We start from the raw sequence: 14,262 nt of genomic DNA, 5'->3' as shown, positions 1-14,262 counted from the left end.
TGCTGAATAGTAAGTTGATTTATATGAAAGGATTTTTATAATAGGCGGAAATCATGAGCTGCTTTCCACAGCCAGCCTGTTCACAAGCATTGCTAGATTTAAGCTTAAGCCAGTGATGATTTTTTAAAATTATTTTAACAGCTATATTTTGAAGAATTATGACATCCAGTATTTTTCCATGAGGGATATTGATCGCCTTGGAATTCAGAAAGTTATGGAAAGAACATTTGAACAACTGATGGGCAGGTAAAAAACTATTATCTGATTTTAAACTACTCTTATCATCCACTTGTTGAACATCTACTTTCCTGAAAGTTACTTAAGTGAAGGTCACTCTTGATGTAAGGCGGCCTAACAGAACTATGACAGTGTCCAGTAGATAATAAGGTTGTAGCACTGCCATTAGTCCTCAACTTCCACATTTTGAACTGGAACCAGTGTTTGGCAAAAAGCTACGAGATAGGTTATATTAGTCACTACAGTTGTGCCTCTGGTTTTATATCATTTGTTCTGTTTCTTGAGGAATTCTGCATTTTGCTGCAGTTTGACAAGATGTTTGAATCAACTCAAATTGTCTAGGGTATACATTATACTTTTTTTTAAATATATATATATATCTTAAATTGACAGTACCTTGAATTCAGCTGTTAGTACATGAGGTAGAAGCATTTGATGGCTTCCTCCTTAGGTTATGCTCACATATGCTGCCCTGATGACAACTGCCACTTACAGTTCAGCTAGTGAAGTTCACTTTAACCACTCCCTTACCTAAGTTCAATACGGAAGTCTTTGCTAACCTTGTTCAAGTTTGGGGAACCAGATCAGGGAGCAAATTGTGCTAGTCTAGGGACACGTGGAGAGGATCAGAGTCAGGAAGGGTAACCTCTCACCACAGGGTAGAACATAGTCCTGTAAACAGAACAGGGTCTGCGTATCTGTGCTGCATGCTGTTGTGTCTAAAGGTGTGCTCACCCCTCCTAGCTGCAGCTGTACCAAGTAAAGAAGTTGCTAATCCAGATGCTTCTCCCTACTGAGCATCTGCAGTAAGCTGGAAGTACAGTCTGCCACTTAAATAGCTCACCTGAGTGACAAGCAATGTCCAATGTATTAAGCTGTTACTGGTTGCCAGACTTCATGTAGTAACTAACTAATGTGCTTTAGGTTTGAGATTACCCTTCACTTTTTCATCAGCTAGGCTTACACGGCAGAGTCTGGAGGCAGCCTTCAGCTATTGACCTGAAAAATGCAGAATGCCCCGTTCATCTTTGAGCTGTCTATGAAATCCTCAAGCTTGGTGCTTCCTCCCTCCATCCTAGATGCCACGCAAATCAAAGCTTCAGCCTGTCGCCCTGGCTTTCTGTACAAAAGGAGAAAAGGCTGGATTATATCATACATTTCTCTACATTTTTCCAACTAAGGAGCCAAATAGCAGACAAGATGGTTAGAACTAAAGTACTTATCTTCAGCCAAATCACACCTGAGCAGATGCTCAGTGGAACTAGAAAGACAAACTTCTGTTTTCGCAATATTTACTGGGGAAAGTACTGAGCTAAGAGATACTTCAGAGTCCAAAGATATTAAAAAAAAAAATTCCTTTCTAAATGTATAAAAGACATGGCATAGGCGTTAGAGGGACCTTTAGCATCATGGAGCATGATGCTACTTTGCTGATCAGCCTGGACAGTAAGAAATACATGTAGAAAAAGTTTAAGGTTCTGAGATTGCTCTTGTTTTATTCTGTCTCAGGAGACAGCGACCAATTCACCTCAGCTTTGACATTGATGCTTTTGATCCCTCACTGGCTCCAGCAACTGGGACTCCTGTTCTAGGTGGATTAACTTACAGAGAAGGCATGTACATCACGGAGGAAATACACAACACAGGTAGGAGTCGACCAGCAGTATTGGACTAAGCAAGGACAGGACATACTGCTCATATTGGTTATGTTTTTCCCATGTAACTAGATAATAAGATACATGTGGTCAAAGCTGAGGTGCCTATAAAGTCGACTCAGCCTTCAGTAAGGGAAAAAGAAGTCCTATGGCTGGGCTGTACCCCAGGTGTTGGAAGCAGCTTAACTGTCAACAACTTCAACTTACCAAAAGTAAACAAAATACATAATATATTAACAACTAATGCCAAAAATGACTTGGTCATCTTGTATAATACTGTCCCCTATTCCTAAACACATACAGTGAGATGTAAAAATGGAATAAAAAAATGGATGCGAACAATTTAAAACAGTTTGAAGTTCCATTCTAGGATTCAAGGCTAACAAATGAAGCTTTCACTAAGTATACTGCAGTTGTCTCAATATGTGAGGACTTTCCTCCTTATGCCATGGAATTTTTATTTAATGTGTTTAAACAATGAGTTACTTGCAGTAAAAGAAGGAAAAAAAAAAACAAACCCAAAACCCCAACCAGACAGAGTTAACAGAATCATGAATACAATGGCAAAAAATACTAGGTATTTTATACCCCCTCATTTTTGGACTGGGAGAAAACAAGATTAAAAACCATTCCTCTCTAAGTGTGTATGGAATATCAATTCATTTTTCCTGAATGCTAAAAGCATGAATGAGTGTGAGGTAGTGACAACATAAGAAAGAACCAAATTAAAAACACAAACTTGCCTCATTCCTCACTTGAGAGCCAATTTTACTTGTCTAAGGGGTACAGTAGGTCACAAGTTCAAACATCAGACTTGCAGCAGTGAAGGAAAGGCTGCAAAAGAAGCCCTATTAGAGATTTTGCCCTTTTTCATAGTAACAAAGCTGTAAATCACTTTCACAGGAATGCTTTCAGCTGTAGACATGGTTGAAGTCAATCCACTGCTTGGAGCTTCTCAAGAGGAAGTGAATGCAACTGCTAGTCTTGCAGTCGACGTGATAGCAACGTGCTTTGGGCAGACAAGGGAAGGAGCACACACCGCTTTTGATGAACTCCCAACACCCAGTTCTCCAGATGAATCTGACAGTGAAGAGCAAGTGAGGATTTAAGAACCCAAAGTGTTGGGTATGCTGGACATTATAGAGCTCTGCTGAGGCACTTGAGTGGATAATTGTCAACACTTGGCAAATACTGTTAACTTCTCAATTTTTAAATAAACTAGCTTTTCCACTGATCAGTGGCTACTTTATTACATACCAAGATTTATTCATTTCGTTAAGTATATACAAATTGAGACAATAAAATATTTATTACCTTCTTATTAATCTTACCAGTAGTTCAAGTCTGTCTCTGCATTTTCCTTTTACTCCCATTCTGTCTTTCTAGTGTCAGTACAGTTTCAGTTGAACTCGCTGTCTCATGAGACAGTTCAATCCTCAGACAGTCAAAGGGAACAGACAGTCCGTCCGGTTCCCCAACGGCAGAAAAGCTCATCTCAGTCACGGAGATTCATTTGCTGCGAAAGAACTTGTAGTAGACCACACCTCCTAGGATGATTAGTTCCAGGATGATGATAATTGACAGCAACAACTTATTAGTGGTTACTCTAGAGTTAAAGAATAAAAAATAAGTAAATTCCAAGATAGCTTTTTCCTCCCCTTTGTGATTATAAAAGCAGATTCTACATAATTTGGTCATCATCTTACCTTCAGTAAATATACTCCCTGTTACAGCTAGACCACAAAGTGCTATTCAAATAGTTCCTAACAAGCAGGAAGGGACAAACTCAGTAGTTTCCTAGCCATGTTTTCCTGGAAATTCTGCTTAAATCTTCTATTTCAACAGTAGCAGTTCTGTTCCCTGCTTAAGGCAGATCGCTCTGCTCTATATGTTGCTTGACTGGATGAGTATGCATGAGGAAAACACCAGTTAACTCCTGTGCTAAAATGCACATTGTGGGGCTTTTACTTGGAACTACGTAGCTGAAGTAGAACTATAAAAATCTTAAAATAATAATGTCCTTTTACTCTTGAAAATTATACCATTACCATAACTTCCTTTAGCAATGGGTATAAAGGAAAGGCCAGAAGTACCTACTGGAATTATACTCCATGAAGTGGATAATTAAAGGAAGGATAATTAAACCTCATAGTTAAGAAACTGTAAGCACACTTAAGCAGCCAAGGCTTCAGTCATCAAAATAGTACATGGTCAGGCTCAGTTTCTCATAAGACAGTCTAACTACTCTGGGGCATTACTATGGGCTAAACAGATTTGTCTGTGTCATCAGACATCTAACTCACTTAATGCTGCAGTGATTTATGGCACAGCTTTTTCCAACCTGAATAACAAGGAGTTGCATCTAAAGTTACCATCATCAGCAATTCACTGTAACTTGCTCATGTCCTCACCACAATTTATCATGTGGGATGGTTAAAGACCATGCATTATACTAGAAGAGCAGCCCAAATTCAGTAGTGTTTGCTACCTGTACTCCGTTAAGTAACTACCAGAGAGGAGAAAACACAAATTACCATCTGCGCGTGGGTATATGTTCTGTTTACACATTCCTTAAAACCTCCCTGCAGTTCCATCTGACACTCTAGTCCTTGTTTTTTTGCCAGAAACTGGCAAGCAACAAGGCTACCTACCCAGTGCTGCTCTAAGCCAGTCACGCTACTCACCTCCTCGATATGGAACGTAGAATCTTGCGACTCTTGCTCAAGTTCTCACTTGTATTCACCAACTAAGAGGAAACAAAAGTTATTTGTCAGTTGAACAAGTATACAGCAACTCTGTAAAGACACACCTGGCAGTAGCTGGCCTTGAAATGCTGCAATTAATGGGACCAATACAAGCTGGAACCATTGTCTCCTTTCGGAGGTGGAGATGAAGGCTTTCACGTGTACTTTCCCTGAGATACATACAAAGATACGCAATTTAAGGTTAATCTACAAATACCAGAAAGTCGGTATTAGCTCCTTTCATTAAATTTCATTCCATTATCCTAGTTGTTGACAACAGAAGAAAATGTTACTGACATGTTCTCCCCAGTGCATACCTGGAACTGTTTGAAATGCCGTTCACTTTCTAGCAAACAACGAACCATGTTGTACTGACAGGTCTAAGTGACCCAGTGGCTATGAGCTTGGAGCTGTTAATAGATCATCCATTGCAGCTTTGTAATGCTCAGAAATGAACTGTCAAGTATTTCTCAGTCAGCTGTTAAGCAGCACGTAATTAAGTGAGGTTACAGACAAGTGAAAGAGCTGTTGTCTCACAAAAGAAGCCAGGATTCGTGATGTATGGCCACTGCAGGTCTCTGCGTAAGACTTTGCTATTCTACTTCCAAACCTTCAAGGGAAGCGAAAGGTAAGGCAGGTCAGCGACCATCACAGACACCTGCCTGCACAACTCCTCTGCAGTTTCAGCTATTGCCCATGATTGCAAAACTGGCTCTGTAGGTATGTTGTTTTGCACTGAGATGGACTGGACCGAGCTGGGAAGAAAACTGCCAAGTCCATTCAAAGCATACTGGATTTCCAATCTTTGCTAGGAAAGACCAAACAAGAAGAAAGTCTGCTTCCAGTTGGAATGTGTGGTTAATACAATTCCGCAATACAACGCCTGAAAGGCTCACAATAAAAATCACAGCTTCACAAACAATCTGTAGAGACTGACATGCTTGAAGGACTATAATATTTTTTATTAGAAAAAGAACATACAAAAAACTGTACCTATAAACCTTAAGATCATGTTTCCTTTCCTGCTCTCTAACCCAAATTTGGGAGCAAGGCAAATGAAATTCTGACCGAAATAAAAAAAAAAACCTACTTAAAGGAAAAAGCTACAGGCTTTGTTGCAATGAGTAGAGAGAACTCTGAAGGGGTGCGCTTTTTTTCTTGGCTGAGCATGCTTACTTGCCAAACCCAGCATCCCCCGGCAAGTCACTCACCTAAAAGCTTTACATTTGGGATCCTGTGTACACACAGAAAATCCCATCAGTTTCTTACTTCAAAAATGGAGTTCAGTTTTGCATATGTGTATAAAAAGCCCAAATGAACTACTTTGTAAAGCTTCCACAGCAGAAGCAGAGCTTCTTGACCCAAGGACACCACTTTCTACCTACAAATATTGGAAGGTCAGTAATTAAGCTTCTATTAAATTTCATTTCATTAGAAGAACTTGCTAACTGCCACCCAAATCTAAACCTTTACTAGTAATCTAGTGGTGGGCAACTCCTCGTTTATTAAAGTCTGTCATTTTTCCAGTAATGCTTTATGTTTTTTTAGCAGGTTTATAGGTCTAATACCCAATCTTGCACAGGCACCGCAGCAGACATTTGGCCATCGTGCTTTGGGCCCTTCTACAGTAATTATTTTCCTTTTATGAGCACAGCATAGAAACGTGACAGCCTGGATTTGGTCTGTAGAAACATCAATTGCATTACCACATCTATGGAGGTCTCTGAGAGAAATTACTGGCGTACAGTTCCCGCTGAGCTAACACCAGGTTATTTCAATACAATCCCCACAGTTTCTCTGCTCACTCTGCTCTTGGTGCGTTCCAGTTGCTCCCGCTGCTCCCCAAGTTCTTCAATGATATCGGTGCCAATCTGATCTGTTTCAGCTGCAATTCGGTGCGAGCGCTCAATGCTCTGACTGGCTCGGTTCAGGCTGTCTGTTCCCTGGAGAAGCAGCACCCTCTGTGACTGCAGATTAGTCTGAAAAATAATGTATGCTTAACTATTAAGCACGAAGACAGGGGTATTAGGCTTCTGACATACTAAAAAGTTAGGCCGTGACTCCATAGGCCATCCATTTGTATTAGCTGTATGTGCTTCTTCTGTTAAATGATGTAGCCCCATTAATAATGAAAGAGTTCTTGTTCACATTCTAAGATTACGGCCAAATCTGGTTAAACGTTCAGAAAGAAGGACACACAGCTGAAGAATTAAAAACCGTCTTTGCAACAATTTACTTTTCCATCAAAGAATATTTAAATGCCAATAATATCTTTGCTTTCCAGAGGCTAACTTTTCCTTCCCTTCATCATCTAAATTCAGTCTTGTTTGTGACTTCACATTTGGTTGCCAGGGAGGTCATTAAGAGTTTACACAGCCCAAAGGATTAGGAACAAAGAGCACTAACAGATGGACTGCTAAGTAACAAAGATCCTCTTTTCATGCCAGTAGCCTCAGCTAGAGGATAAGAAATGTTTGCTGACCTTGGGGTCAACAGGTAGCTCAAAATAAAGTATTTTCTTAAGCTTCAGAAAGTCTAATCTACCACCCTGCTCTCGGGTTTTAGAGGAACCAACCAAGAGGCATTAAATGCAAAAAATTACCAAGCTACTGCAGAGTATTTCAAATGAGATGCTAAGGAAAGAGCCCCCCTCAAACCTTCCTTATCGAGGGCAGACAGACAAAAAGCCCACCTCCAAGAACCTCCTGTACTGATGACAGCACTCTGAAGATAATAAGCAGATTCAGTCTCACAAGCTCATATATATCTAAGCATATCTGGTAAACAAAAAAATTGGTGTATTTCTTGCCCTGTAGCAGCACATCCATAGTGAACAAAGCGCGAGAGGATGACTTATGTTCTCTTGAAATTATTTATACTGGGGTTGCTTAAAAGAAAATTCTACCAAAGAACCTAGACAGTGTATGATTCACACACTTAGCTAGTTTTGGAGACTAGGACTAGATCAGTTAACCTTTCTTCTCAGTCAGCAGCATCACTTTTGTGTTTTCGCTGCTGTAGGGGAATGATTAAATAAAGCATTTCAGTACAGACTGTCATGTAAGTTCCTAACCGCGTGGCATTCAAGGAGTTCCACCTGGAGTACACTCATCTCTGGTTTAGAACAGAAAAGCTCTCCTTTGAGTTCCAGGTGTTCTTACTCCTCCCTGAGATATTCATGTTACATGCAGAGAGATACACAGGGAGTGGGAGTTACACAAGCACAGAAGCTAAGTGGATTAAAGTAGAAACACTGTAAACAACGTATCTGGAATATTCATTTTTAAACAGTCACAGCAACGTGAAATAAAATTTATATCTCATTCTCACACTCTGTTCATTTTCTGTGGAGAAGATTCCGTATTTTATATCGCCTTGACTTCCAGGGCCCAATCCCAAATCTGTGCTTCTCATCTCTCTCTGGAACATGGAGAGGTCTCTTCTGTACGCCCGGATTTTGCTCATCATTTGGTTGCGGAAAGGCAGAGGAGCATACTTCAGTTCTTCCTCCATTTCCCGCAGCTTTAAAGAAAGAAAACGTGGTTATTTTTTAAAGCACCAAATCTATTTTTATCAGCAGCTATACCCAAAACTCACCACCAGATGAAGGGATTCACTTGTTTTTATGTGATTGGGGGATTAACCCCAAACCCTATACCCATCATCTAGTATTGAGTACACCATTCCACCTAATGCTGTTCAGCCCACATGGATTTTCAGATACACAATGCCTCAAGGAAAAAAAATAAAGTCATTGCCAAGCTTAAATACTTGATTTTTTCTGAAACATCACTCTCTAACTTCAAAATTTGCTCTTCTCACTTTCGTATAGTTTAAGCATTTATAAGATGGGTATCACCTTCTCATATCGGTGCAACAGAGATCTATTGCATAGGGAGGCACGCCACTAAATGCACACTCTGAAGGTCTAGGCCTGGCACGTGGAGTTAGCATTTGTAAACCCTGAGATTTTGGATGTGTGAATTTTCGCAACAACTTTCAGTGACAGTTGTTACAAATTCACAATGCTTAAAGCGGTCCACCGATTTGAGCTCTCTCACAATATGAGCTCTACACCTCATACGTCACCGACACAGATACGTGTCAGTAAAACCCAGTAAGTTAGAGGAATAAAGCATCAAATTCAGGTGTGGCTCAAAAACATCATAACAAATGGCCTATTAATATGAAAAGAAAGCTTAATCCATAGTGTCTTGCTTAAAAAGGCAAGTCACATGGGGGGGTTGTTGTGCTGTTCCATGTCACCTGCTGTCCAGGAAGCCTATACAACAGAGGCTTCAAATATTCAAGGTCACGATATTTAACCATCAGACTATTATAGAAAGATCAGATGGTTTAAGACCAACATGAAAAAAAGACAGTAGGGTAAAAAAAAAAAAAAAGCAGCAGATTCTCTACATGCCCTCCCCACAATCTCTAGCAATTTTAATTGCACCTCTATCACTCTCCTTTGTTCCACAAAGGGAAGGTGATATCCAAACCGAGCACTCAAAAAAAACCCACCCCACATGTAAGAACATTTGTCTGTATCTGCATATGTATATAGATATACACAACAGTCTTGACAAACACAGACACACCTATCAGATCAATTGATCAAACATTAAAAAGGAAATCTGCCTGCCAGAATAGGATCCATAAATAACGTAAAATTTGGAAGTACTGTCCTTTTTTAAGACATCAATATTTCAACATGTCAGAAAGGCCAAAAGCCTAGACTTATGTTTACCGTTTCATTTGCTTCGCGTTGTTTCTCATCAAATTCTCGGACCAGTTTTTTCTTCTCCTCTGTGAAAGAAAAAGTAGTATGTCAGATAAACTACAGAGAAATGACAACAGAACTCCAACTCAAGCCATTATAGACAAGGAAGCTGCCACAGATGGCTGATTACAGAGACACCAGGTCAAAATTTACCTCAAACAGGAACAGCCTGTTCTTAGGACAACTTTTCAGAAGGGGGTGGGTGGGGAGAGAGCAGAAACCACCCTTCCAAATGCCGGCCACTACCTCTGGTACACAGAAGAAGTCATTTTTTCAAACCTGAAATATTTTTCTGACCTATTATCCTCCAACCTCCACTGACAGAACTGCATGTTGAAAAGCATTTAACATGAAAGAACAAAGAGGACCTGTTGGTAAAGAGCTCATAAATATTTCCTAATGATTTGCGCACATTTGGGAAGATTACTGAAGGCTGAAACCGTAATTTCGATTTGAACAGAACATCGAGTCTATCTACGTTTCCATGTGAGCCCCGAAGTTCCTGGCAGACGGCACTCTGCAGCCTCCTGGTCATAAAGTAAGGGGGTAAACGGGATAAGCATTCTAAAGTACTCGGAGGTTAAAGATGCCATCAAGATATCACCTCAGTTCATGCATTAACGCCCAAATGCTCCCCACTTCTGGGATGAAAACAGTTGTTCGAATGAGCCAACAAAACTATCCATTTTGGTTGTTTGTGACAGTCATTTGCTAAGATCCTTTTATCTGTGGCTTTGGAAGCCAAAGAATGGGTTTCACCGCTGTTACTCTATTTCTAAACAACAGCTTAAAACATGTATTTTGCATGTGTCAAAAAGCTATCATACCTCTCTCATATCCATGACCAATGAAAGTATAATTCTAAAACTACGCGTATCTCAATGGAGCAAAAATACATGTTTTATAAGCTTTTGCAAAAGCACTGAAGACAACCACCACAGGACTCCTGTAGGGTATGGCAAATATAACCAAATTCTATCAGAAGTCTGATAAATAGCCTCATTCACCTCTCTCAGGAAAGAATAATTCAGTCTTAAATAAAATTTTGGGTAACAAAAAATGCAGAAAGTCATCTTGGTAAAGCTTCTCTAATTTGATTAAACTTAAAAGACAAAATTATGAAAACATTGTTGCCTTAAAAAAAAACTGACTTGACAATACCTTTTTGTATATACGGTCCTCTGCAAAAAACCCAATTTTTAAACCACTGAACTCTCAATGGAGAATAGGGAAAAAAATTGCAGCAAACAAAACATTTTTATATAGCTCCTCTCATATACAGGACATGCCTGAGCTGTAGGCTGTCCTTTTCAGTTCAAATTCATGTGAAGCCCCAGAATTTGAACTGTAGAGAACTTAAACCAGAATTAAAACCTACAATCAACAAGACGCTATGCTTTCAAGTAGCGCACAGAATTATTACAGACTAAGCTACAGTATGACTGTTAATATATTACACACTAGCTGGTGTCAGGAAATGCAGTTTCACATCCCAGTTAATTCAGAAAGAAATGCCGACTTAAGAAGGTTCCTAAATACGCTCTCCTCAACTTCTTCTATGATTTGCCGCCACGTACATCTGTGCTGATGCAATTATTTGTGTCGCTGGGTTGCAAGTGAAATCATGGGCATGAACTGCAGGAAAACAGCCTTCAGAAGTCAGTATTTTCTTTCATACAGGTCATTTCACTAATCCAATTTACATAGTGCCCTCTTAAAACAACTGCTCTCTTGATCTAATTGAAACCTGGTGCAGTACTGAAAAAGGCAGTATTTTACCTTCTTTGCGTCCCCCAAGTGGATTACGATGACACTACACTTGCAAAGGAGCAGCCAAAGAAATGCAAGGTAGTTTTCAAAAGTCAAGTAGCAATGGCTTGAGACTTTTTTTTGTCTATATGCCAACAAGAAATCAGGCAGTGTGGCTTGAAAGCGTTATACTGGATCAGGCCTAACAGAAATGCCAGAATACATTGAGCAGTTTAAATCACATCACTCCAGACTAAACTCCTACTTGAGGTACACTGAGAGAACTTTTCCAATTCATCAAAAGGAAGAAGTACCTAAGCCACAGTAACATTACCCACATGCTCATCAACATTCAACTGATTTATTTCCAATCAATTAGATTCAGTTGAAAAGTGCAGCTAACTGAATTAATTTAGAGGAAAGCCTCTGTATTGGAAACTAATCCAGGCTGTTTAAAAATACCTTTTTACAAACTTAGAAGGAAAAAAAATGTTTCTCAATCTAGGAAGTTATCTTGTTTATATAGAGTGGAAGAACATGTCTAAACTTCTGCCCACCAAAGATGTCCCAAGAACTAGAGATTCCCTCGAGTTTGGGAGTGTGACAATCATCTTAAAAGGGTATGCAAGGTATCTTTTATCATCTCCTGAATTTTTCAGGATCAGATAACTCAAAAAATAAAGACACTTCCCCCTCTCCGAGTACAAGAAGCAGGCAAAGCACATTAGGAGAGCGGAACACCTTCTAGGAGAGTGAACACCTTCACCACATAGACAAACTTCTGACTTAGCTTAAACTCTCTTAGAAATACTTTCCAAAAATATGACCAGGATTTTTCCAGCACCAAATTTAAAGAATAGAACAGTCACATTAAAATTGCAAAGCATATCAAAAAAAATCAGTTTGTAATCTGTTGAAAAATCTAGCAGCATTGCAAAGATTGCTGCCCATAAACACTCTGCTTAAGCTCAGTGCTCCTTAAGTCATTGCTTAAGACTACCCCAGTTCCATGGAGACCTGACAAAGCTTTACTTTACAAAAAAAAAAAAAAAAAGGGAAAAAAAAGAGCCCGCTCTCCTTTCTACAAGGAAATAGGACTTCCTACAAGAATTGGGAAGGATGGGAGGATGCCAGGGGGATGGGAGCAGTCTTTTTTCAGTGGCGCCCAGTGATAGGACGAGGGGTAATGGGCATAAACTTGAACATAGGAAGTTCCATCTTAACATGAGAAGGAACTTCTTTACTTTGAGGGTAGTGGAGCACTGGAACAGGCTGCCCAGAGAGGTGGTGGAGTCTCCCACTCTGGAGACATTCAAAACCCGCCTGGACGCTGTCCTGTGCAACGTGCTGTAGGTGACCCTGCTCTGGCAGGGGGGTTGGACTAGATGATCTCCAGAGGTCCCTTCCAACCCTAACAATTCTGTGAATCTGTGAATCTGTGAATTTTCTGTTCTTTTAAAACTACAGACAGGGTGTTCCACCTCCTGTTCTATGGTACTTTTCAATGTGAAGAAATGTTCACCGATGTTCTCATTCACCCCAGAGTGCCTCAGAGAAAAAACAATGTTTTTATGGTCATGTCACATTCTTTTCCTTACAGACAGATTTTGCATTTCAAGGCAGCAAAGACAACCATCCTTCCTGAAAACCATCTTCACAAAATTTTATGCAAACATCACCCAGATTCAAAGGCTGTTCTCCAAGAAAGCGTAGTTCTTACTTTATGCTTTTTAGTCTTGTTGACAGCTAGTGAAATTAAGCCAGCTTTGAAATTTGTCATTTGCAGGTCTGAACATCTCTCTAGTACCAAACCTTCTGGAAACTCTAATGTCAGGGACTGCAACCCTGAATTTAACTCATTATTAAATGGAAAGCCAGGTAAGAAATGGGACGTTAAACTTTCCATCGCCTGTGTTACCTAGCACAGGCTGCTATATTCTGAACAAGCCATTTCTTCTAGGATTTGTGATTTTATACCTAAACACGTAGAAGTGATCAATTCTGGGACAATGGTGACACCGGAATATCACAGAACACGGCCTATAGCCCTTACTCATTCTTGCGGTACAAAACCCAAGCTGAGCTACAGCAGTTCATGATAACTGTATGTCATGTTTCTCATATGAAGGAAGTATTTAATCAAAGAGACTGGGTGACATTGCTAAAATTCTCCTTGCTGGATCACTTCCCTTTCCGGTTGTCAGAAATTAAGAATTGAATTAGATGCACAATGCCAAGTCCTTAGAGAGTACTGTTCTGTCAGTGCTTCACCCACTGGTGTGAGCACCATTACCTAATAAAGAACTCCCACAAAAATCAGATTTTGCTTCTAACATAACTTTGTGGAGCTTGATAAGATAGTTTTTTTCTAGTCTGTGGGTAGTTAGTGCACAAACCAGACTGTTAAAACAGTCATCTAAAATGCAAACCACAGAATCACAGAATGGTTAGGGTTGGAAGGGACCTCTGGAGATCATCTAGTCCAACCCCCCTGCCAGAGCAGGGTCACCTACAGCAGGTTGCACAGGACGGTGTCCAGGCGGGTTCTGAATGTCTCCAGAGTGGGAGCCTCCACCACCTCTCTGGGCAGCCTGTGCCAGTGCTCTGCCACCCTCAAAGCAAAGAAGTCCCTTCTCGTGCTTAGATGGAAAATTTTCTCCAGTAAACCTACAAATGGTTGGACCATTTAATAACGGACAGTTATGGTAATAAAAACTGCTTTTAATTTTAAACAAGACTCCAACAACGACAAAAAAAAAAAAAGGAGAAAAAAACACGAAAAAAACCCCAACCCCAAAGCAGTGCAGTTTACTCGGAAATGGCATGAAATAACAACCAAATAACAACAGTTCCTCCTCGGAGCTGAGGCTGAAAGCCCAGCACAGCCCAGCAGCGACGGCACTGACATTAGCCCGGCACAGCGGACCGGCTCCAGAGGAGCGAAGCGACACAGCCGCGCCCGGCCAGGCCTACTGCTCCAGAGCAGAGACACCAGAAGGCAGCAGCGACCGAACAACGAGACACAGCGAAGCCCCCCCCGCCCCCCAAGCGAGTCACGAAGTTCCTGCACAGCCCATCCCGCTGACCCGCCCCC

General features: G+C 40.5%; 2 protein-coding genes across 2 annotated transcripts in view; one reads left to right on the top strand and one right to left on the bottom strand.

Annotated features, from left to right (window-relative positions):
• ARG2 (arginase 2) overlaps window positions 1-3,222 on the top strand; it is a 25,894-nt gene extending 22,672 nt beyond the window's left edge. The window contains 4 exon segments of the mRNA XM_009883505.1: window positions 1-9; window positions 142-246; window positions 1,747-1,883; window positions 2,796-3,222. The exon segment at window positions 1-9 is cut by the window's left edge and continues 27 nt beyond it. Coding sequence (XP_009881807.1) covers window positions 1-9; window positions 142-246; window positions 1,747-1,883; window positions 2,796-3,001 — 457 coding nt within the window. The 3' untranslated portion in view covers window positions 3,002-3,222.
• VTI1B (vesicle transport through interaction with t-SNAREs 1B) lies at window positions 3,116-13,225 on the bottom strand. Its single transcript, XM_009883503.1, has 6 exons — window positions 13,222-13,225; window positions 9,387-9,445; window positions 7,967-8,158; window positions 6,442-6,615; window positions 4,577-4,638; window positions 3,116-3,498 (listed from the first exon to the last, which is right to left on the bottom strand). The coding sequence occupies exons 1-6, from the start codon at window positions 13,223-13,225 to the stop codon at window positions 3,402-3,404; spliced, it is 588 nt and encodes a 195-aa protein (XP_009881805.1). The 3' UTR covers window positions 3,116-3,401.
• Between the last annotated feature and the right edge of the window lie 1,037 nt (window positions 13,226-14,262).

This window comes from Charadrius vociferus, unplaced genomic scaffold, assembly GCF_000708025.1.
Source record: "Charadrius vociferus isolate BGI_N301 unplaced genomic scaffold, ASM70802v2 scaffold34, whole genome shotgun sequence".
Classification (NCBI taxonomy): Eukaryota; Metazoa; Chordata; class Aves; order Charadriiformes; family Charadriidae; genus Charadrius; species Charadrius vociferus.
The sequence above is the reverse complement of the archived record's forward strand: the minus strand, read 5'-3'. Positions and strand labels throughout refer to the sequence as shown.

What these genes read in the sequence shown, in the direction of transcription:
- VTI1B (XM_009883503.1), bottom strand. An exon ending in AACGCGAAGCAAATGAAACG is followed by an intron (nt 8,159 to 9,386) that starts GTAAACATAAGT and finishes CTTTCTTTAAAG; the next exon opens with CTGCGGGAAATGGAGGAAGA. An exon ending in CTACGTTCCATATCGAGGAG is followed by an intron (nt 3,499 to 4,576) that starts GTGAGTAGCGTG and finishes CTTTAACTCTAG; the next exon opens with AGTAACCACTAATAAGTTGT.